General features: G+C 51.3%; 10 protein-coding genes across 10 annotated transcripts; 8 read left to right on the top strand and 2 right to left on the bottom strand.

The window, feature by feature from the left end:
• Window positions 1-357: 357 nt before the first annotated feature.
• On the top strand, window positions 358-3,288 carry Z518_04898 (uncharacterized protein; the record flags this gene model as incomplete). Its single annotated transcript, XM_013418604.1, has 1 exon — window positions 358-3,288. The coding sequence occupies one exon, from the start codon at window positions 358-360 to the stop codon at window positions 3,286-3,288; it is 2,931 nt and encodes a 976-aa protein (XP_013274058.1).
• Window positions 3,289-3,342: 54 nt separating this feature from the next.
• Z518_04897 (uncharacterized protein) lies at window positions 3,343-4,731 on the bottom strand (the record flags this gene model as incomplete). Its single annotated transcript, XM_013418603.1, has 1 exon — window positions 3,343-4,731. The coding sequence occupies one exon, from the start codon at window positions 4,729-4,731 to the stop codon at window positions 3,343-3,345; it is 1,389 nt and encodes a 462-aa protein (XP_013274057.1).
• A 404-nt stretch (window positions 4,732-5,135) lies between these two features.
• Window positions 5,136-6,608, top strand: Z518_04896 (uncharacterized protein; the record flags this gene model as incomplete). Its single annotated transcript, XM_013418602.1, has 1 exon — window positions 5,136-6,608. One exon carries the CDS (start codon window positions 5,136-5,138, stop codon window positions 6,606-6,608), a length of 1,473 nt encoding a protein of 490 aa, XP_013274056.1.
• A 270-nt stretch (window positions 6,609-6,878) lies between these two features.
• On the bottom strand, window positions 6,879-7,483 carry Z518_04895 (uncharacterized protein; the record flags this gene model as incomplete). The annotated part of the gene is made up of 2 exons (XM_013418601.1): window positions 6,879-7,080; window positions 7,137-7,483. 2 exons carry the CDS (start codon window positions 7,481-7,483, stop codon window positions 6,879-6,881), a joined length of 549 nt encoding a protein of 182 aa, XP_013274055.1.
• A 404-nt stretch (window positions 7,484-7,887) lies between these two features.
• Window positions 7,888-9,663, top strand: Z518_04894 (uncharacterized protein; the record flags this gene model as incomplete). Its single annotated transcript, XM_013418600.1, has 1 exon — window positions 7,888-9,663. One exon carries the CDS (start codon window positions 7,888-7,890, stop codon window positions 9,661-9,663), a length of 1,776 nt encoding a protein of 591 aa, XP_013274054.1.
• A 901-nt stretch (window positions 9,664-10,564) lies between these two features.
• Window positions 10,565-11,392, top strand: Z518_04893 (uncharacterized protein; the record flags this gene model as incomplete). Its single annotated transcript, XM_013418599.1, has 1 exon — window positions 10,565-11,392. One exon carries the CDS (start codon window positions 10,565-10,567, stop codon window positions 11,390-11,392), a length of 828 nt encoding a protein of 275 aa, XP_013274053.1.
• A 1,462-nt stretch (window positions 11,393-12,854) lies between these two features.
• Z518_04892 (uncharacterized protein) lies at window positions 12,855-16,536 on the top strand (the record flags this gene model as incomplete). Its single annotated transcript, XM_013418598.1, has 3 exons — window positions 12,855-15,256; window positions 15,338-15,944; window positions 15,994-16,536. 3 exons carry the CDS (start codon window positions 12,855-12,857, stop codon window positions 16,534-16,536), a joined length of 3,552 nt encoding a protein of 1,183 aa, XP_013274052.1.
• A 406-nt stretch (window positions 16,537-16,942) lies between these two features.
• On the top strand, window positions 16,943-18,676 carry Z518_04891 (uncharacterized protein; the record flags this gene model as incomplete). The annotated part of the gene is made up of 1 exon (XM_013418597.1): window positions 16,943-18,676. One exon carries the CDS (start codon window positions 16,943-16,945, stop codon window positions 18,674-18,676), a length of 1,734 nt encoding a protein of 577 aa, XP_013274051.1.
• Window positions 18,677-20,296: 1,620 nt separating this feature from the next.
• On the top strand, window positions 20,297-20,643 carry Z518_04890 (uncharacterized protein; the record flags this gene model as incomplete). The annotated part of the gene is made up of 3 exons (XM_013418596.1): window positions 20,297-20,374; window positions 20,434-20,465; window positions 20,520-20,643. 3 exons carry the CDS (start codon window positions 20,297-20,299, stop codon window positions 20,641-20,643), a joined length of 234 nt encoding a protein of 77 aa, XP_013274050.1.
• Window positions 20,644-20,954: 311 nt separating this feature from the next.
• Z518_04889 (uncharacterized protein) lies at window positions 20,955-21,737 on the top strand (the record flags this gene model as incomplete). The annotated part of the gene is made up of 1 exon (XM_013418595.1): window positions 20,955-21,737. The coding sequence occupies one exon, from the start codon at window positions 20,955-20,957 to the stop codon at window positions 21,735-21,737; it is 783 nt and encodes a 260-aa protein (XP_013274049.1).
• Window positions 21,738-22,526: the final 789 nt, after the last annotated feature.

Genomic DNA, 22,526 nt, shown 5'->3' with positions numbered 1-22,526 from the left:
TGTACCTGATCAATCAAAGAAGGTCATATACTATGTATGTCTTTTGAATAGCCATATGTATTGATCTCCCTGGCACATAAAAAAGGATCTTGCTTAATTTCAGTAGTGTACGGTACCACCCCTACATGTATTAACGGTCTCGCTAACCTAAAGTAGCACTAGTGCAACCTTGAAATTCTAACCATTCATGGAGATCTCACATCGACAAACAAATTTTTTATATCCGTGGCGACAACCTGCCACTTGGACTTCCAGAGACTTGAAACCTCCCAGAGCCGGACTGCTCTGTCTGCACACCTTGGGTTTGTCAATCATACCATCTGCCGATATGGCTACAACATAAACGACAGCAAGAAAATGGCCACCAAAGTCAACTTCCAGACCACGTTCGAAGCGGCCAGGACCATCGAGCCGATTTATACTGGCGGCGATGTATCTCACAATTCCGCCGGGACGCTGATTGCGACATGTATCGAAGAATATGTCTTGATTGTCGGCGTGCGCACTGGCAAAGTCCTGTGTCGAATAGAAGGAGATGGAGAACCAGTGACAAGCTTGTGTCTGGCTCCCAACGCGGCGCACTTGGTTATTTGTTCCCGATCCCTTTCTCTCCGAATATATGCCCTCGCTTCCGGAGAAGAATCTGACACTTTGATTCCTCATCTCTCCCGCACTCTCAAACCACACACTGCCCCTGTCGTGTCTTCTGCGATTGATGCAACAGGATCACTTCTCGCAAGTGGAGGTGCGGACGGAGTTGTCAAAGTGTGGGACGTAAGAGGAGGTTATGCCTCCCACACCTTCCATGGCCATGGAGGTGTCGTTTCTGCATTGCATTTCTTTGAGTTAAAATCGAGCGATTCATCTACACAAAATGGCATAACGCCAAACCGAAAAAGAAAGAGCCGCGATGGAGAGCGAATGGATGTTGATGGCCCGTCTCCCGCCCGGCTCCTCTACCTTGCATCTGCTGGCGAGGATGGAAAAATTCGGATATGGAATTTAGTCAGTCGGAAGTCTGTTGCGATCCTCGATTCACATGTCAGTGTCGTTCGAGTTCTGCAGTATTCTAAAGACCAAGATGTTCTCTTATCAGCCAGCCGGGACAGGACAATGATACTCTGGGAGTCCCAAACGTGGACACAGCACAAAGTCATACCGGCACTTGAAGTTATAGAGACAGCAGGTTTCCTTCTGGGTGGCCTATTCTTTTACAGTGGAGGAGAGAACGGGGTCCTGAGAGTGTGGAGGACCGTCACCGGGCGTGAAGTCACGCCCAAGCCGAAACCCGGCCTCGAGAATGACACCATCACAGCCAGTGTACAAATCGTCGAAGATGATGCACTTCTCTCCATACATCAAGATCACACCATGAGATTGCACAATATCTCCCCGCTTCGAAGGCTCCAAGAAGCTGAATTGCTCGGTGTCCTCCCTATGATCAGAACGATTTCGGGAAACTATGATGAAGTGATCGATATGGCTTGTGTCGGACAGGGTCGAACATTACTAGCCCTTGCCACCAACACGGAGAGCATCAAATTGATTTCAATTGCAGAGAACGACACCGAGACTACGGAATCCTCCAGTGCCAGGACTTTCGGCAACGATGTAGCTCTCCTTGAAGGGCATGAAGACATTATCATATGTCTAGACGTAGACTGGTCAGGCTTCTGGCTGGCCACCGGTGCAAAGGACAACACGGCGAGACTATGGCGGTTGGATCCTACTTCTTCATCATATTCTTGTTTCTCCACTTTCGCCGGACATGCAGGATCCCTCGGGGCTATCGCCTTACCGAGAAGTCCGCCCCTTGATGGAGCCGCTTCCAGGAACCCTGCGGACCATCCTCCAGCATTTCTGCTCACGGGGTCTCAAGATAAAACCATAAAGCGGTGGGATACTGCAAAGCTACAATACTCTCCGTCAGCGACGGAGCCGCATTCTGGAGTCAAAGCCTTGTTCACAAGAGTGGCGCATGAGAAAGACATCAATGCGATCGACGTCTCGCCAGTCGCCCCATTATTTGCCTCTGCGTCTCAAGATCGGACTATCAAGATCTGGTCGTTAGAAGACGGATCTGTGGCCAGTATCCTTCGCGGGCATAGGCGTGGAGTATGGTCCATCCGATTTTCTCCAGCCGGCACCCCTCCGCTCGCTCTCGCAGACGGAGGTTCAAGTGGCCCTCGTGGACTCCTCGTGAGCGGATCTGGTGATCGCACGATCAAAGTCTGGTCACTGTCGACATATACGTGTCTTCACACTTTCGAAGGCCACAGCAATTCCGTGCTCAAAGTCATCTGGATTCCACCGACGAGTTCCTCCTCAGATTCAGAATCTTCTTCAGACCCCCGACAACAACCTCGACCTAATAATCAACCTCTGATCGCATCTGCCTCGTCAGATTCCCTGGTCAAGCTCTGGTCTCCATACTCATCCCTAGATTCCGACCATCTTCTCGCCACCCTCGACAACCATACTGACCGAGTCTGGGCACTGACAGCACCCAACTCCTATCTCACAAATACATCCACATCCACATCCCCACGTCCGGCACCATCCTATCCCTACCCCTTGATTTCCGGCGCCGCAGACGCAACCGTAACATTCTGGCGCGACACGACGATCCAAACCGCAACCCTCGCCTCGAAACGCGCAACCGAGCGCATCGAACAAGACCAACAACTTCAAAACCACATTTTTGCCAGAAACTACCGCGAAGCCATCACATTGTCCTTAGTACTAAACCACCCAGGCCGCCTACTCGGGGTCTTCGAAGACTTGGTCAACCTGCCCGACGCCGAGAAAGACAGCTCCAGCATCATGGGGGTCAGGGCCGTCGACGAGGTCCTCGCATCGCTTGATCACCAGCAGATCTTCACCCTCTTGGAGCGAGTGCGTGATTGGAACACCAACGCACGCACCGCGCCCGTAGCACAAACAGTGCTGAATTGCTTGTTGAAAAGCTATCCGGCGAGCATTTTCGTGGATATGGCGAGAGAGCGGGGCTTAGGAGGCACGTCTGGTGACAAAAGCAACAGCAAGGGGAGAGGGGGGATGAAGGAGTTGCTGCGTGCTTTAGAGGTGTATACTGAGCGGCATTACAAGAGGATGGAGGATCTAGTGGACGAGAGTTACTTGATTGAGTACACGTTGAGAGAGATGGATGAGGTTGCTGGAGTGTCGGCGACGGGAGGAATCGGTGGGCTCTTCTTGCCGAATGGAATTGGGAATGCCGGTGCCAATGGCGGTGCAAAGGGGTTGGATGAAGATATCGTCATGGTTTGACGTCGTGTAGAACAAACAAAGATCATTATTATTTTTCTCTGATATGGGATCAAGTCATCTTCTGTCCCGATGATGGTGATCGCTGTCCCTGTCCATATCTTTATCACGATTTCTGCGATTTCGATAAGAGGGACTCGAATCATACCTGTCTTCGTCCCGGTAGCGGTCTCGATGCTTGTTCCGATGACGGCTATCGTAGTCGCCGTCTTCCTGCCTTCTTCTATTCTCTTCCCGCCTCGACCTCGAATGGTCATAGTCACGATCGTAGTCACGGTCATCCTTGTCCCTCTTCGATCGAGAGTATTCCCGATCATCCCGGTCTCGTTTGGACGAGCGAGACCGAGAGAAAGAGTTCATTTGGTCGCGATAATCGTCGTTTCCATTAGTTAGGCCTCTTCGATCACGGTCGCGATCACGGTCACGATCTCGACCGTCGCTCTCGAGATTGCGGTCTCGTCGTTTTCGCCAATCCTCTTCATCCTTGGTTCCTTTGGACTCCTTGATTCGTCTCTGCAACTCTTCCTCAGATATTCTTTCTCCTGTCGCTTTGTTCTCTCGCATCAGCGGGGTGAAGAAGCCCTGGCCCTTGTTGTTCTTGCGCATTTCGGTCTTACCCCAGGCGCCCAATTCTATGTCGGTTCCAGGTGCGGCTTTTGCACCAATCCCAAGAAACCCTTCTTGTTTCCGCAGCTTTCGCGGGTTGCCATCTGATGCCGAGATCAAGTTGATGACCTCGCCGTTGGCACGACGTTTCTGCCCCATGCCTCTTAGCATGGCCATACCGAACTCTTCCACAGGCATAGCGGCATATTCTTCTAAGGTACTGGAATCTGGTCTTGACGCCACGTCGTCTCGGAAGTCTTCGATCTCGTCGCGAGACGAGAGTTGCGTATTTCCTTGTTGACCGATGACCGCCTTCGACTTTGGCTTGTCAGGCCTATCATCCAAAAGGGCCTGCAAAGCCTCCTCATCTGCTGTTAACTCTTTCCGTGGTTTCTCCTCCAGCTCAGTCGTTGTAGGTTGCTGTTTACCATTCGTTTCCGGCTCTTTCGTTTCGCCCCCATTTTGTGCAAACTGAAGTCCACCCGCCGTGCTGACTTCATCTCTTTCGATCACGACAACACCACCGGCTGCTTGCCGTGCTTGAACACCTGCAGGAAGAATGTTTTTGTGTCCTCGCCTGCGCCAGTCACTGTTGCCGGTATTTTTAATGACTAACTCTTTCGATTCCTGTACAGGTTGACTTAGAACAGCACCACTTGACGAAAAGCCAGTGACTGACTCGTGCCTAGGTTCTTCCTCATCTTCGTAGTCTGAATCATGGCAGAGCGCAGTTCGCGAAGGGCCATTCGAGGCGACATGTCTCCGAGCAAGCAGGCCTCCACCCTGAACGGGCGTGGCGGGCTTTTGCTTGCCAAAACCGAATGAAATGGACTTCGACATGGCTTTTGAAACGATAGAGACACCTCGCTATCATCTATTAGAGAGTCAAAGTAGCGACGTCACACAGAGATTTGAGAGATGTTCGGGAGACTTTCCTCTCCAATAGAGAAATACATGTATTGCGGTAAAACATACCAAGCCCTCTAACAAGCATGCCAAGACTGCGTGTCGGGATTTACGAGTTCGAAGTCTGGCGGGCCTCCGCCCGACCAAGTGTGTTTGACAGACGCGCTGGGCAGATACTACCAACACAAGGCCATTTTCGAAGTTCGCCGTTCTTGTCAACGGCAGCAGCGTGTCACCTCTTACCGATGTCTCATAATCTCCCCTATAAATCCTAACTGAGGACTTGTCGGAGGCTGATTCGAATCTTGTATGACACATTGAACGAACGTCCTGGCAACATGGCGAACGCCGATTTGGCCCTTCTTGGGACGTTCCAGAAACACATTGAGGATATGCGAAACCTGTCTCTATGTAAAATTTGCATAAAACCCTTCTACGAACCATTCGTCCTCGCATGCGGCCACACATATTGCTATTCATGTCTTGCTGGCTGGTTTGGTGGACCGCAAGCCAGAAAGAGAAAGAAAAATTGTCCAGATTGCCGGGTCGAAGTGACGGTCCAACCATCTCCCAACTACCTCCTGCGAGATCTCGTCCATATGTTCATCAGCCGGGCCGAACTCCTCCCCGAAGATGAGACTGTCCAAGAACATCAGCAGGCAAAGGAAGACGAGGCGTCTGTTCTAGCTGCGGACCGCGCCGGAGGCGGTTTGTTCAAGGGTGCTTTCAAACGCCTCCGGCCAGGATACGATCACTGGAACCGGGGCTTTTACGACCCGGGAGATAATATTCTTCGATGTCCTGATTGTCACTGGGAGTTGGAAGATGGTGAATGTCTTCATTGTGGTTTTCGTGTATATCAACACGATGAGATTGGTACAGACGGAGATTCTGGAGGAGAATCACAAAGCTTACGTACACTCGATTCTGAGTTTGATGACGATGAGGATGAGAACGACGGCGACTTTGAGGCTGGCATGGAGCCTGACCACTACCATCAGTGGCATACCGAAGACGACGCGTCTGCAGCAGAAACAACCGCCGCTGATAATGATTACTACGATGAGGACGACGGTATGGACGGATTCATTGAACCCGATGAGGACGATAACGAAGACGAAGATGCTAGTAGTATATCCACAACGGCCACTATCAATGGGGCTCGACCAGTTGTTAACAATCGAAGACATGGCTTTGGTACAGGAGCCCGAAGAGAGCGGTCTTCCAGATTTTATGGGGGAGAAGACGATTATGACGATGAGGACCACGAGACCGATACGCATCCCACAACAGATGAAGGACATTCTCGTACTAATATGAATTATGACGAAGCTACAGAAGGCTCGGGCCAGGAGAACCACTATCCACCTATCCAAAGAAACAGGAGGTCACGCATTCGAATCGTCATAAGCGATGACGATGACGAAGAAGGTCTACGAAATGGTGAGGAAGATTCACAAACGGAAGAAATAACAACTGAGGATTCTGAAGATGGTGACGAAGAAGAGGAATCGCCAGAAAATTCCGAAGATGGATATGGAGAAGAACAATACGAGTCCGAAGACTCGGATGTTCGGCCGCCACAGCCATCAGCACGGCGTAGGCAGCATCTGCAAAGCCAACGAGCTAGGCGGAGCAATCACAGCTATCAGCCACATGTTCGGAGCCATAGAGGCCAGCAGAGTCACCCTCCGGCCAGCGACGTGAGGCAGCATCACCATATTCGTCACCGAAGTAACATTTCTCAATTGAGCGGTCTGGGTCGACTGGGGGTATATGAACGGCGACTACCGGGGATTAGAAACTTCTGAATCACGATGACGACTCTGCGGATTGTCAAACGGTAACTAGCAAGGCGTTTTGCAGGAGCATCTTCTTGGGAACCAAAAAAGCAGACGTCGAGAGTACAGCTCACGCTATAGTTGAATCTCCTTTGAATCTCGAGTAGGGGTAAAAAATACCCCGAGTCACGGATAAGATAGATGCATCATCATTCAATCGATACCCATTTGATTAGAGACCCTATTTGCGCCGCGCTATGCATGTGTATCATGGGACATATTCCACACCGGGGCCGGTGCTTAGGCAGCCAAGACTTGCTTGCTGGTGTCGTACTCCATGTCCACGATTCCGTCCTTTTTGACCACTTTGACTGTCATCCCCTTGAAATCGATAGGTAGTCTTCGCTGCAGCTCATCCGTACACATGCGTAGGATCTTCATCCCCTGCTCGAATGAAATGTCTGGATGGTGGTGCTTGTCCAGGATCGAGAGGCAATAATATCTGGGCGATGGTCAGTCAAGCAACCACAAAGTTCATTATGTATCGCGGGCACTTACTGGGCATATCCATGAGCAGCATACGGCACCTTCGCACTGCTGGCGAGATAATCCAACCAGTACAAGCTTGGCCGCTTGGTGATCGGATCCATGCCGCCCAGCAGCAGATTCACACTGTATGGCTTCCTGCTCCGCAGACTTTTGGCCAGTTCGCCTCGAACGTAGCTAGCGACTGCGCCTGGTCCCAGCTCTGCCTCATTCCTCATCGTGTACAGTGCGATGTTTGCTTGAATCAACTCGGCGAATTGAACTGTGTCACCCGCCTCACCGGAGAATGCGAGGAGTGTGTGCTTATTGAGTTGTCTGGTCTTATCATCTGATGATTTCAATATCGTGGCGCCGCGCATGGCTGCTTTCGAGGCGGCGATGATTGTGAAATCACGGCCTGTGAGGCCGAGTAGAACTTCCCTGGGATTTGAATGTTAAGCTCTCTGCTTCTTGCGAAGGAGTTGACTCGTGTGGGCTTACATTTTGAGTGCAAAATGAGTAGAGTGGCTCTAGATGATCTCAGAAATGTTCTTGAGGAACGGACTTGAAGGTATTGGAAGGCGTAGAATGTGACCGTGGTCAATTATTGAATCAGACACGCACGCGAAGCTCTGCCTTGGGGATGTCCAGTCTAGGAAGGTGCGGCGGGATTTCCAACTACGAGGCTCTCAAAATTTTTTGGGAGACAAAATACAAACCCTCGACATGCACTACAGCAACTAGACGGCCCAATCTCTGGGACATATGACCTTGTAACACTAATATGTCTTCCTTCTTTACTCTTCCACCCTCTCGACGGAAGCGGAAGCGAAGGAATGAGAGCCCGACAAAAGCAAGAAAAAGGCGCGAAGTAGACCAAGCCGGAACACACGACGAACAAGACGACGGGGCCCGTCGAAGGCCGATACGACCACAGAAAAGAGATCGAGACGAATCGATATCCGGAAGCGATTTTGAGGACAATGGAGAACCTGTGACTGATGATGAATCAGACGCTACTTCGGAGGAGGGCGAGACCGCCGCAGACAGACGTATGAGGCTTGCGCAGCGATACCTCGACAACATCAGACAAGAGATAGACGAGGTCGGCTTCGATGCCGAAGACCTTGACAAAGACTTAATCGCACAAAGATTGAAGGAAGATGTTGACGAGGCGAAAGGGAGACAATACAGGTTGATTGCCTCAAATCTGGACTTCGCCAATGCCACACACTGTGCCTTTCGCGCAGATACAGAGAGCACTACTGGAGTGGCCGTGTGCCCCCCTTATGCATACACCGTGAGCAGAGATAAAACTTTGATCAAATGGCAACTCCAACCACCGGCTTTCCCAACAGACAGTAAAGGTCCCGCAGCGCCCCGAAGGCGGCGACCGAAGCAACTACACTATGTTAAGGGCATCAAGATCAGGGTCCTTGCACCGCAACAGCACGGCCATACGGGAGCTATATTGTCGGTCGCCGCTTCACCGGATGGAAGGTATGTGGCTACCGGAGGAGCGGATAAGAAGTTGATCATTTGGTCTGCCGAAGAGTTGAGGCCACTCAAGACATTCACAACCCACCGAGACGGAGTCACCGGTCTCGCATTTGCACCAAGTTCGGCAACGCAATCGGGATTTGGAGTGCAGCTTTTTAGCGCAAGTATGGACCGATCGTTGAAGACATATAGCCTAGCTGGCGAGGACAGCCTTGCTTATGTGGAAACTCTCTTTGGCCACCAGGACCACGTTGTGGATATTTCGCCAATTTCGGTAGATCAGTGTGTCACGGTCGGAGCCCGAGATCGAAAAGCCTTGTGGTGGAAAGTGGTGGACGAATCCCTCACCAAATTCCTCGGTGACAGTTCCAAAAATGAGGAGTATCAGACCGGAAGTTTGGACTGTGTGGCAGCACTGCCTCCACAGAATTTCGTGACAGGCTCTGACTCGGGAGCAATCAGTCTCTGGAGTATGCATCGAAAGAAGGCCCTCTTTACCATCCAAACCGCTCATGGTGTCGACGAGCCACCTCCACTCGAAGAAGTGACGTCGGAATCGGACCCAGCTGTGATTCAAAGACTGAAGAAGAATGATGGGAGGAGACCTATAGCAAGAGCCATAACTGCGTTGGCCGCTGTACCGGGAACAGATGTTGTCCTGAGCGGGAGCTGGGATGGATGGATTCGAATATGGAAGCTGAGTGATGACAAAAGATCCTTGTTGCCTCTCGGTACAGTCGGTCGGCCTGGCCAGCGTCCCGAAACTCTGAATGGGCACGCGAATGGAGATTCAAATTCGACCAGTATTTCTTCAGCTGCCTCAACAAACTCTGAAGTCACCTCAGGCCCGATACGAGGCGTCGTCAACTCGCTTGCTGTGTTTGAGAGAAGAAAAGAAATCGCGAGCGAGCTGGGAGGGACAAAAGAGGGTGGATGTCAAGGAATTTGCATCGTTGCCGGCACGGGGAAGGAGATGAGGCTAGGACGGTGGATGAGGATACCTCACGGCAGAAATGGGGCAATGGTGTTTGAAGTACCATTGCGGAGAGATGCCAAATAGAAATGTCGACTATGTCGGCCCGGGATGTAATGGGAGGATGGATTGCTATCCGTTGAAGACGCGAAGTCGACCCGATGCAGAGAAAGTCGACAAGGCTGTATGCACGTGACCCATCGACCCCTCCAACCACCAGGGGCTTGGCGGGCGCCACCACCAAAACTCGTTCCGGTCGAGCTTCAGCTTCTTCTTTTCTTCTGTTCAGATCAAAAATGTTAACAGAGCCAGCCACGACCGTCGTTTCGTATTCTTCCACAGCGATGTGTTGCCATGAGTTCTCTCGAACTCGGTGGCCCTGGAGAATAATCTTCTTTTCCTTGTAGGAAGTTTCTTTCTCGTTGGGTCCTCTTTAGTGAGGGCGATGAGCTTGAAATGTCGATTTATGGGAAACATTCCCTTTTAATCCCCCATGGGCATTGATAATTGCCGGGGCCTGCATCCAGAATCCAGGACCAAGCATCGCACCTGAGCTCGAATGACGAAGACTCGAATGGTCGACCCATCCAGCCAGTCCCATCCCTTCGATCGAGCATCAGTCACAAATCATATCCAGCTTGACGAATGTCCAATCTCCAAGGCATTCTTGAGTACGCCGTGGAGACGTGCTCTCATTCCCCAACCATGTCCTTTCCCCAATGAGACGGTTGTTGTAGTCTATTTGCATTCCAAACACATCGCTATGCGGAGCTCGTCATCGCGCGGTGACCGCACCAAGGTAAATATCATTGCTTGCTACACCATCGTTGATGTGTCCTTCTTCCAGCTCGATTGAGACTGGTACACGTGTTTGGAAAGTGCTTTCTCGCTCTCAAATCACTCATTTGTATCGTTCGTTTTGATTATTGTTTCCTTCTCAACAGAAACGTACGAATTACGTCAGGTCCATCCTATTCACTCTTTCAAAATGAAGCAATATACAAGAACTATACCAATAGCGGCACTTCTGGCTGCGAGTGCCAATGGGCAGACCACGAGCGTCGTCGGTGACCTGCAAAGTAACGGTACTACAACTGTTACCCATTCAGTCTGCCCAACCGCTCTGACCACTACCACTTCGCCGAGCACAATTACCTATTGTCCAGGACTCGGCTGCAATGGAGGTGGTCCACGGATCACCCCTCCTTCACAAGGTCCATATGGTGGCTCCGAGGTTCTCGTTTTCACTACCACCGGTCCCGACGGAAATTTTTCGGAGTACCGCGAATTCCTCACCGTTTACGACCAGATTTGCCCAGCTGGAGCTTGCATCAAACAGGCAACTTGCACCATCATGGAAGAGTGTCCATGCCACGTGACGAAGAATCCGTCTTCCATTCCATCGGGATTCACCACAACAGTTGTTGCCTGCGACGTTTGTGCTAATGGCGGACCTACTGTTCTTACTCTTACAACACCATGTGCTACGGGCCCTTATGCTACCGTCACTCCAGACGTTGATTCTGACACTGGCGCTGGTACTGGAGCGGATACAGGGGCAGGTACTGGTGCTGGAAGTGGTTCAGGCTCTGTCTCCGACTCCGGCTCTGATAATGGATCTGCCTCTGGTGTGGGAGCCGGCTCGAGAGCCGGATCTGAGATGGGAGCAGGAGCGAAGAATAACACCATCTCACCACCTATCACGCCTGTCACCAGTGAAAAGACCGCAGCATACATGGGCGGAGCCGACAAGACCCCCTTTGCGCTATCAGCCGTTTTGGTTATTATTGTTGGATGCTTACCATGGACACTGTAATTGCGGGGCTCTCAACATGGAATGGAATGGATTGGAATACTGGCTTTTTTTTTTTGGAATGGTTCGCAAAGAATGCATATTTCTTTTATCAGGACATATGGTGCCGATGGATCCTTAAGAGATCTGTGGACGAAGTGCTACGCTGGTCCAGTAGGTAGCATTATACTAAGGTTGGTGTAGGTCGTCCGAACTTGCATCTTGTTTCTGAAAATCGGCTTCAGCCTCGTCCTTGATCATTCAAGTCCTATTATCCAAATTCTATTTACGGTCTCAGAGACGCAGTGTTTCACCAATCTTACCAACCACTTCGAGCTGTCGGAGCATTCTGCATTTTCTGCCCCTTCGAGATGATGCTTATAGAATGGCATGCAGGTATTCCATTGGATCTATCTATCCTAAAGACCTTGATTTGATCCAGGACACTCTGACAATGTGTAACTCGCTATGCGATCTGCATCTGCGGCTTTATAGATGGCTACTGAAGTCGCTTTCTGCGGCGCCAGAAGGGCATTGTGGAGGAACCTGCACACAAGGAGTAAGACATCTCTTATCAATACGAAGCTTCCGGTATATCACTACCTTGGGACGTGACCCGACCTAGAACAGGTCAAGAGAGCGGCTATCGGCGAAGACATATCCTGAAGTCGGGCTCGAATTCGAGATCTCCATACCTTAGTTTTGCGCCGGGAGCATAAAAGTCGACCTGGCTCTCGTTGGCGCGACGGCAAAGTCAGGTCCCCATTCAAACTAGATGCGGGTGCTCTTCGGGGGACAGGCTCACAGGAGAAGCGTGGTCTGGCGTGACCAATCATGAGCATGAAGAGCCAGATTGACGCCCAAATACGTGGGGCGACAGAGCGAAGAACAGTGCTTGGCCGGGCGGCTACAATCGTCGAGATGCGACTGGACGGCAGAGGAGGATCAGAGGATGGAAACATGGGATCAGTGGCACAAAATAGCAGCTGGACAAGTACCAAGTAGTACCGCTGGCGAACAGAGAGGAGAAATCCAAGTGTACTTGTCACGTTCATCCAGCATGCGTTAGAGGACACATGAGACGACAAGAAGGAGTCTGCGCCCGAGAGAGCAGCAGTGTTTCTCTCATCATCTACCAAGATATCCGTCTAGTTTATCTGCTCGCTGGTATTGATCACTTGCTGGCCAACCGTCTTCCTCGATTCTCTCCCCTTTTCCTCGTCCTCTTCTAAGGCCATCTTTCAGGTCCCTCGGACTCTCACACACCTTCTCACGCCATCAGGTGTTTCTAATTAAGTCCCCATCGAAGGCCTCGACCCGGGGGGCCATCCCACTCTCCTCGTCAGTCTGTGTCTCCGCACCCGGTCAAAAACCGCCAATCCATCACCGTCTTCTACGAAGAATTGGACACATCCTTCCTCAAGCCTCTCGGGTGCAAATCTTCATTATTGACATACGTCGATCTCGGCGTTTTTCGTTTGTCGTCATGAGTGCCTCCGGGCACCATGGCAAGCCGGAAGGCGAGATGTTCTTCAATCGCCCCTCCGATCGCGACTCACCCACCATCGTCGAGCCACTGCGCATCAATAAGAGAACTTCCAGCGCATCCTCTGGAATGCCTTCAACCACCGGCAAGCAAAGCCCTGCTCCCCAGCAACCACCTCAAAGTACAACGGTGTATCCTATGCCTTCCCTGCCTTACCCCGATGAATATTCCAGGCAGCAATCAGAGTCTTCAAGAACCAATGGCTCCCCCGCACCGAATCCGTATCCATATCCCGATGTGAGAAGAGTGACTTCTCCAGAAGGGATTGGTAGCGCAGGCAGTGGAACAAGACAACAGGCTAAGAGAACGACTTCGGGAGATGGACGACAGGGCCAAACTCTGGCAGAGCGACGCGGGACCATGCCCAAACCTTTACCAGAGTCACCGGGACCCGACGCCCCAGATAAAGACGGGCTCTTCCAACGAACCCCTCAACGAGGTGATCCTCCATTGACGGCGCCCATGCCCGGCATTCAGAATCAACAGCAGTACTGGCCACCGCCATCAGCCTCGTCTGCCGCCGATGCTCTCAGCAGGCTACAGATCAGAGATCCTTCCTCGATTAATCGCATCAGCTCTACCGCTTCGACATCGACGACGCGTGCTCAGCGAGGGTCACCTCCTCCACCAGAGACACCAATTGTGGCTCCTGGCGCAAGACCCCAGACGGACATAGAAGCCCGCTATGCAGCATCGGGAATTGCCGGTACGGCCACCTTGACCAGCTTACAAGCTCAAAGCGTAGCCGCGCAACAGAGAGCCGCTCAGTATGGGATTGCATCTCAGCCAAACCAGACGCAGAGCAGTGACCCCCCGAGGCGGCCATGGACACCAACCGAAGTCCCAGGCAGCAGCTCTCATCCAGCCCCTACAGTCTACCAGGGCATGGGTGAGGCCCAACCTTCTCCTCCAGCGGCAGCACCAGCACCAGCATCTCAATCGAGACCGATCCAGTCTCCAGGTCGGACCCAGCATCCTGTTGAAAGTGAGATATCAAGAGTACAGCCTCACGAAGAACCCCCGCCGGCATATTCCCAAGTTTCCGGCCCCGCCGCGGCCGCCGCGCGACTCCAAAATGAGAAGAACCGACGAAGTGTCGCCGGTGGAAGCACTCCGGCATCAACAGCAGGACCAGCTCCTCAGGCGAGCCCTATGCCTGGAACACACATGCCCAATCAATCGGATCATCCGGCTTTTGCTAATGATCCCCGACAGACCGCCCCGAGCGTGGCAGCTCATCAAACCGTCAATGGCCCGGTGCATCCCGCTCAGCAAGCCATGCCTCAAACTCCGTCGCAAATCCCTCCAGCGTCTCCTCCTCCGCTCCCGGAGGGATGGATAGCCCACATGGACCCCAACTCTGGACAATATTATTATATCCATCTTCCGACCCAGTCGACTCAATGGGAGTTCCCCAAAGGTCCAACACCACTGAACTTGAATGACACACCATTATCACCCGTGGCTAGTGTCTATCAAAATCCTCTGGCATCTCCTGGACTCTCTTTTGCTCAGAAACCAATGGCATCCCCGGGGCTCCCCTTGACTCCGGGATACGACCAACAGAGTGTCATGGGCTTGTCGAATCCGGCCGCTTTCACAGGGCCACCACCGAGCAGTGGAGTTGATTTATACAAAGTCGTGGCTACTAATGGAGTTTATTTTGGTCCCTACCTCCGTTATGCCAATATGGATATCGATCGAGGCATTTGGTATGGGTCAATTCTTTTAGTCACAGACGCACCGCAACCGCCGACGATACACATCCACCAAAGTGTCGACTTGTCACCCAACCCGCGCCAATTGAAAGCGGCCAACATTTCGACGCATCAGCGCTGGACGTTCTACAAATACGACATTGATCTTCGAATGGAGGAGTCGGAACCAGCGAAGTGGACATACGCCATCACGTCCCATCTTGGCTGTACACGATATGAATTCCTGGTCGCTGGCAAGCACGAGACAAACTGGCGGTTCATTGCCACGTCCGGAAATGACTTTTCGTTGAACGTCAGTGCCAATGAGCGCACGAGATTGGGCGGTGTCGGTTTCATGTGGAAGGATATTATGCAAAAACATGCGGAATGCGGTGGATTCCATTGTCAGCTTGGGCTAGGAAGCCAAATTTATGCTGACAGACTCTGGAAAGAGATCCCTTCGCTAAAACAATGGTTGGCGATGAGCGGGAAGGAGAACCGAAAGAATGCGGTTTGGACGGCAGCTCACGAAGAGGACGTGACCCATGCATACTTTCATTACTACACCAGCCATTTCGACCAGCCGTATTTGCGCGAAGCTTTTGCTCAAATACCTCATATTTTGATAATTGATGATCATGACATGTGAGTTGTCTCCCCGAAGGAGGAAAAAAAAAAGGAGGGGGGTTTTAAGGGGGTTAAAGTATGATGCTAACAAAACTACAGTTTTGATGGTTTCGGATCTTATCCCGAATATATGCAATTCAGCAACATGTTCAAGAATATTGGACGTATCGGCATCGAGATGTACCTGCTTTTCCAGCACCACACCACTTTAGAACTTCTCCGCAACGTGTCGGACGACCGAGACTTATTCACCATCACAGGAACTGGATGGCATTTTGTCAAATTCCTCGGCCCCGCTGTGGCTGTGGTGGGTCCAGATACAAGAAGCGAACGGAATCCTCACCAGGTCATGGCCGGCCCGACGTATCAAGGTCTCTTTCCCAAAATTGCATTGCTCCCACAGACCATCCAGCATTGTATTTTGATGATCGCGGTGCCGTTGATCTACCCCAGGCTTGATGCAGCTGAGCAAATTGCTCATACGATGGCCACCGGAAAGAAAGCGGTGACGGGTGCGTATAATGTTCTGGGGAAAGTCACAAGTTCTGTAGCAGGAGTGGTGGGAGCCAAGGGCGCGGTGGGCTCTGGATTTGATTCGGTCAAACGTGCCGTCGGCAAATCAGGATTGATGGGAGGCATCCTGAGTCCCTTTGGAGATATCGATGTTCTAGACGAGTTGAAAGACCAGTGGACGCACGAGTCAAAGGTAAGTTCCATGATGGGAGTTATGAATGCGCTGTTGCTAAGTTGACGAGGATCTCGAACGGACCTACTTCATTCGTACGCTACAAGGAATCTCTCACCAGAGGTCCATTCGCATGACGTTTATCTCCGGTGCTGTCAACACCTGTGGTGCAGGTTTAGTGCATGACCCGTCGCATCCATCCGATCACAAGACGATGTATCAACTCATTTCATCGTCGGTGGTGAACACGCCTCCTCCCGGATATGTCATGAAATTGCTCAACAACAACAAACCGCTTTACATTCCGGCAAACGGACAGAGATCGACTCCCTCGCAGCCGACTGATACCAAAGAAGACATGATGGAAATCTTCACACACGATGTGACCGGCCAACCAAGCAACAACCGGAAACTGATGGCAAGGAGAAATTACGTGGCGGTGGTGGTTTATGATCCCGAAGTGGTGAACGGAACTTTTGGCCAGACCGGCATGAACCGAGGATCGGGCAAGTTGAGTCTGGCAGCAGACTTCTTGGTGCAGGGAGAGGGCACATATGGGAATGTAGTGAAATTTGGACCAGTCGTTGTACCGAGCTTGGAGTATGGACGTTGACGAATCTGAAGAGACGGAACTTTCTGCTCTGGAATGAACGATTGACAAATTGCGCATAGCGATTGGTTGTATTTTCTGGGCCTTTCAATATCTATAGCGCAACCCAAGTTACTAGTCCGTGGAAAAGATATCGTGGAGACAAGAACAGAAGAGGTCAAGCTCACTCATACACTGCCACGTTTCCCAGTGTGGAATGTATCGATTTGATTGGTTCAATGCTACTACATGTGGACAAGCCAGCGTAAGGCTGGGCCTGCTGACTGACTGACTGACTGACCCAGTGACCCTCACGCGTTAACTTGGATAGCTTTTTTCTTCTCGATCCTTCTTCTCTCTGCAGGTGTCTGTCACATTCTTTTATTGTTTCTTGCATTTCGAAATAACGACAATTCTCTCCCACGGCAAAATGTGGCTCATTAACACGGAGACCATGAAACTCGAATCGGTAGTGGACCATTGGTACGAGCCATATGCGATACTTTCGCACACCTGGGGAGACGAAGAGGTGTCTTTTCAAGACTGGGCGCAAATCGAGGCGGGGGGTCCCATTGCCGAAACTTTGAAAAAGAAGGCAGGATACGACAAAATCCAAATGACCTGCCATTTGGCCAGGGGCGAGGGTCTGAAGTACGCCTGGGTCGACACCTGCGCTATCGACAAAAGCAGTAGCGCCGAACTTTCTGAAGCCATCAACTCGATGTTCAAGTGGTACGGACACTCGCACATTTGCTACGCGTACCTGTCCGATCTTGAGAGCGGCTCCGAGCTTCAAGCTTCCCTGGGTCAATGTCGATGGTTCTCGAGAGGTTGGACCCTTCAGGAACTCATAGCACCTCAGAAAGTTCGATTCTACGACAAAACTTGGGTTGAAGTGGGCACCAAGTCAATGCTTCAACAGCTCCTCAGCGAGATCACCAAGGTCAACTCGGAAGTCCTTCGCGACAACAACAATCTCCTCCTCGTCCCTGTCGGGAGGAAGATGTCCTGGGCGGCTTGCCGGCAAACGACAAGGATCGAAGATGTTGCGTACTGTCTGATGGGAATTTTCGGCGTGAATATGCCGTTGCTGTACGGAGAAGGGCCCCAGGCGTTCACACGCTTGCAAGAAGAGATTGTGAAAGACTCGAACGATCTGAGTTTGTTTGCATGGAAGTCAAAAGGCGGGTCGGAGTTTATTAGCGGAATCTTCGCCTATTCACCTTTGGATTTCCTCCATTGTTATGACCTGAAGTCTCAGGCGGGAGGGGATCACTCGAGGAAAGAAGTCACGATCACCAATATTGGATTGCGGGCAGAAGGGACGTTCTATCACGACGCAGAGCAGGGGGAGATCTGCATTCTGGACCTGGCGTGCTGTCGGGGGACGGGGCAGGCAACAGAGTGGCTTTGCGTCCGGCTTGAGAAGGTTCGAGGGACGTTTGTGCGAGCTTCGTCTGCACATCTTCACACGTCCAAATCCCGTCTCCCGTGGTCGAAGGGCAGCAAGAGAACGATATACATTCGTAAAATGCTGTCGTTGCCCGAAACCATGGAGACGAATGGCAGGTTCCGCGAATCGTATTCCATCAGAATCCGCTTTGGCGATTCGCTCGGCGGTCTCGTTTCGCATCATGGGAATGGCGTTCTGCCGTCTCGCTACTGGCGTAGGAATGGCAAAGAATTCTCCATCGACAAGGGAGAGTTTCTGGGCGTGTTCCCGTTGAGGTTCCAGCTCGGCAGTACGAGTGTGCGTCTGGTGCTCGTTTGCGGGATTGGTGATTACTTTGTCCCCGGACTGAGAGGGCTGGATCAGGACTGGGAGGTTTTGTTCTGCGAATTGGATCCGGTGCACCCTTGGGCGAAGTCCCTTGTGGAGCTGGCGCACTGTGACAGCATCGACGGCGATGAACCGCTCACCGAATCAGATCGACTGGGTGAAATCAAGGATATTATCTTTACTAATTTGACGGATCATTTTGGATCGCTATCGACCCGGGATCTGGCGAGATTAAGTTCGGTGATGATTGACGATCCTGCAAGCAAGGGCAAGAAGCAACATAAATTGTTCTTGGTGACGCACAGAATTATCAACTCGGGAAAGCCTAATGATCCAATATCAATTGTGGTGACGCTGAAATATGAGGTCATTCGACGGGATTGACTGGAGACGACAGGATTTACGTCGATATGGTGCCGGATTTTACGATTTCAAGGGCGATGGGTGAAATACGAGAATAAGATGAAACCGGATGAGATATCTAGTACATACCACAGGTTGAATGTACAGCGAACGAGTAAAAAGGTGGGTCAGATCTCTGGATCGACAAGGTAACTCGAATATATATACCAATTTTTGGAACAGCTTTCCGGGTTTCCGTTATCTGTGACGGAGCTATCAGTCTCATAGAGGATTATTTTTGAGAAGTGTTCTATAGTGGGTTGACGTGCGAGAGAGTATCACTCAAGTATGGAGGAAATGATTATGACGCACTTCAACATAATTGGTCAAAAACTGTGTCTCTGGTTTACTTAACTCGCTTTCATCCCAGCATATCCTTGAGGGCCCGCGATATTCCGATTTAGACAATTACTAGATCTCTTCTGTCAGATACTCAACATGGAATTGGATACTTGCCTGTTCCATCATGTCTGAGGGTAGACATGGAATTCAATGGTTGCCGACCTAAACGGGGACCCGGACATGCATATTGCCTCGTGGAAGCGTTCTTCCGCGACGTCGCACCATTCCGATGCTTTGGCTTCATCCATCAGCCTTCGTTCATACAGCACTGCAATTGACTTGTCCCAAAAGAGAGAACGGACCCTCTTCTCATGACCATCGGCGCTCTCACAATCAAGACGAGTGACTAGGGTTCACTGCAAAAGTCTGGAACAAAATGGACGGCCGAAGCACTTCGCCTGGTGTTCCAGACGATTGACCACACCAGTGTGCGTTTGATAGTGCTTCTCCATGAACACTCAGCCCGGATTGATCGACTTTGTTTGTGTTTTCTGCTCTTGTCTTGAATGCCGCAGTTCAAAACTCTCAACAACGGAGAAGGAAACGTGCAGACGTCTATTGTGGGCATGCTGCGTGATTGACTCCGCTACAGCATGTGGCGTTGATCAATTGAAATTACCGTGCCAAGAGGATATAAAGATTCGACTGCATAGAAATGAGGATCGTTTTCGTTAGCGCCCGGCCCAGGCTACCTCGTCCCTGTCACCGATTGGAATGTTGAACAAACCCATGCTCGTCACGAGCTCACCATGAGATATCGAAGGCTATCGCCCATTTTAGGGTGGAGTTTGTGGTGCTTCGAGAACGAACTCTTCGTTTTCGGAAGAGACTCGGGCAGGGGGCGCAGTCGACCTTGAGGCGTGGAAAACGGCTTTACCTTGCAGTCTGCACCTTGATCCGGAAGTCATCTAATTACATCCGGAAAACTGAGCGTATGTTGGGAATGTCTCGGGGTGGAGTAGTGGATAGAAACAGGTAACCACTAAGGCAAAGGTACCTAAAATCCCCGGTAAAACGCATATAAATCGAGGTACCAAAACATCACCCCGCTGTGGTACGAAGGCCGCTGCCAAGAATCGCTGCCCCAAAACATTTCCCCCTTAAACCCCGTCACCTCGGCCAACGCGTGGGGAATTTTCCACGGGTGAATGCGATCCAGGATCGAGCGATGATACAGAAACAAAATAACACCCCCATAGCCAAATAGTGCGGTCGGTGGCGCGGTTCTTAGCACTTCTCCGCGAGTGTCAGACCTCGAACATGCGCTATTCGGGACTGCAGCGGGAAGTCCTCAAACTCTATCGACAATGTCTGCGTGAGGCGGGCAAGAAGCCAGAGGTTGGTCCGACCTAGCTTCGCCACACATCAAGGGCCGACTCTAATCAAATACTATCCAGGCAACAAGGCAGAACTTTCGAGACGCGGCGCGGTGAGTCTGAGATCTGTCCATATCGCCCAAGCGAGATCTGATCGTGCTGGCTAGACGAGAATTCCGCAAGAACCAGAAGATCGATAAAAAAGATTTCTCCGCGATCGAGACTCTGCTCCGGATGGGGTCCCGGAAACTCGAGCTATACTCGTCACCGGGGGTCAAAGACATCCATTGATGTGCTCGTGGCGGGATCTGATGCCAGCAATGAGATCTAATCTCACGACCAAACGCATCTGATCCTCGCGTGCGGATGGAAGACTCGTGGCTGAAGGGTTTTGCTGATGGCAGAGCCGGCCCTCTCACGTGATTAGAGAACCGTGTAGATGCTCGGAGAAACGTTTCGCCACTTCCGGCACGTACTGGAATCAGGCTGACAACTGCGTGCGTTTCCCAGAATCAGCTAGCATTATCGACATTTGTCGACAATGTCGACATAAGCTGCTTTCTCATCGACCTCGATTCTCCCAGTATCTTCCATCAGGCAAGATGAGCGGCTATAAAATCTTGATCGATGCAGGGCTTCCCGCAATCCGATCATCGTCAGGAATCATCCCTCGATCGTCCAGAATCATCAAAACCATACCATCCAATACGAGAAACATGTCTTTCCTCTTCCCTAGAATCGTTTACGCCCCTGTGCGCTGCGGACCAGTTCGCCACGAGGCCGCTCCGCTCTTTAGCCTCTTTGATGAGACATTCAATGAACTCCAGAGAGCCTCTCGTCAAGCACGAAAACAATTCAATCCTCGATTCGATCTGAAGGAGACCGAGGAGGCTTACTCCCTCGCGGGTGAACTTCCCGGTATCGATCAGAAGGATCTCAGCATCGAATTCACCGACGAGAACACGTTGACCATCAAGGGTCGTACTGAGCGCCACACCGAATCTGGTCAACACCCTCAAGCCGCCGTCGAGGGTGAAAAGAAATCTGAGATCGAGAAAGCTCCTGCATCTGAAACCAGCAGTGTCAAGTCACACCAAGCCACCGTTGAAGATGAGGAACCGGCTAATTCTTCTGCGGCCGCCAACGAGAACGCAGAGGTCGCCGCACCAGCACCAACACCAGCCACCGAGCCAGCAAAGGCTAAGGAGCCTGCCAAAGATCAATACTGGATCTCTGAGCGCCACGTCGGAGAATTCACTCGCAGCTTCAGCTTCCCAGCTCGCGTGAACCAAGAGGCGGTCAAGGCTTCCTTGAAGAACGGTGTTCTCAGCATTGTGGTCCCCAAGGGCCCAGCCCCAGAGAGCCGACGCATCAACATTGAGTAAATGAATCATCGTTGGAAATGGACCTTCATCCTGTATAACATCGGCATAGCAGAGCATTAACACATATGGGATTGTATAGGCACTGGCGATGAAATGGATGGGCGCATACAGGCGAGGGAGTGATTGGGATGTACCTTTAGAATAGGATCTCGGCTCCCTCGAACTAAGATCATAATATATATGAATTTGACATTCCTCGAAAGACTTTTTTTTGTGTTCTTCGGCAGCATCTCCGCTGGCTGTCTTGGTTTTGGACCCGTCTGACGCGCAGGAATATGCACGTCTATCGCTACATTTGTCCGTGTAAATCCACTGGGGCCCTGCATCTTCGCTGGTAACTCGATCACGTGATAGCATAACGTGACCGACAAAATCACCAAAAGAGTAGACAAAAGCGAGGTCTGACAGCCCAATAACGAGCGGTGGATACTCCCTGGCGGGTATTGGGAACCTTGTTCCCTGGACCTCGGTGAACCGCGTGAGCCGAACGTAAACACGCCTTTTTCGCACTCTTTTCTATTTCTCTTTTGGTTCCTCATCGACTCTTTGTGCCTCCTGGCTCGCCATTGTCGTCTTTCACTGTCATTATCGCGATCGGGGGCCCCTCCATTGCAGCTGCATTCACTTCTACTTGAGCAAACTTGTTTATACTTCAAAAGTCATTCCTTCAATTCCCTTATTCTGCTTCTCTTCTTTTCTCACATTGCTTTGCTCCTACAGCTAGAGTATTGCATCACTCCCTCGCCGTGCGAGGTGCGGAATGTTAGTTGATTTCATCCTCAGTTATTC

The sequence above is a fragment of the Rhinocladiella mackenziei genome (genome assembly GCF_000835555.1).
Source record: "Rhinocladiella mackenziei CBS 650.93 unplaced genomic scaffold supercont1.3, whole genome shotgun sequence".
NCBI classification, from domain to species: Eukaryota; Fungi; Ascomycota; class Eurotiomycetes; order Chaetothyriales; family Herpotrichiellaceae; genus Rhinocladiella; species Rhinocladiella mackenziei.
This window is presented reverse-complemented; position numbering and strand designations above follow the sequence as displayed.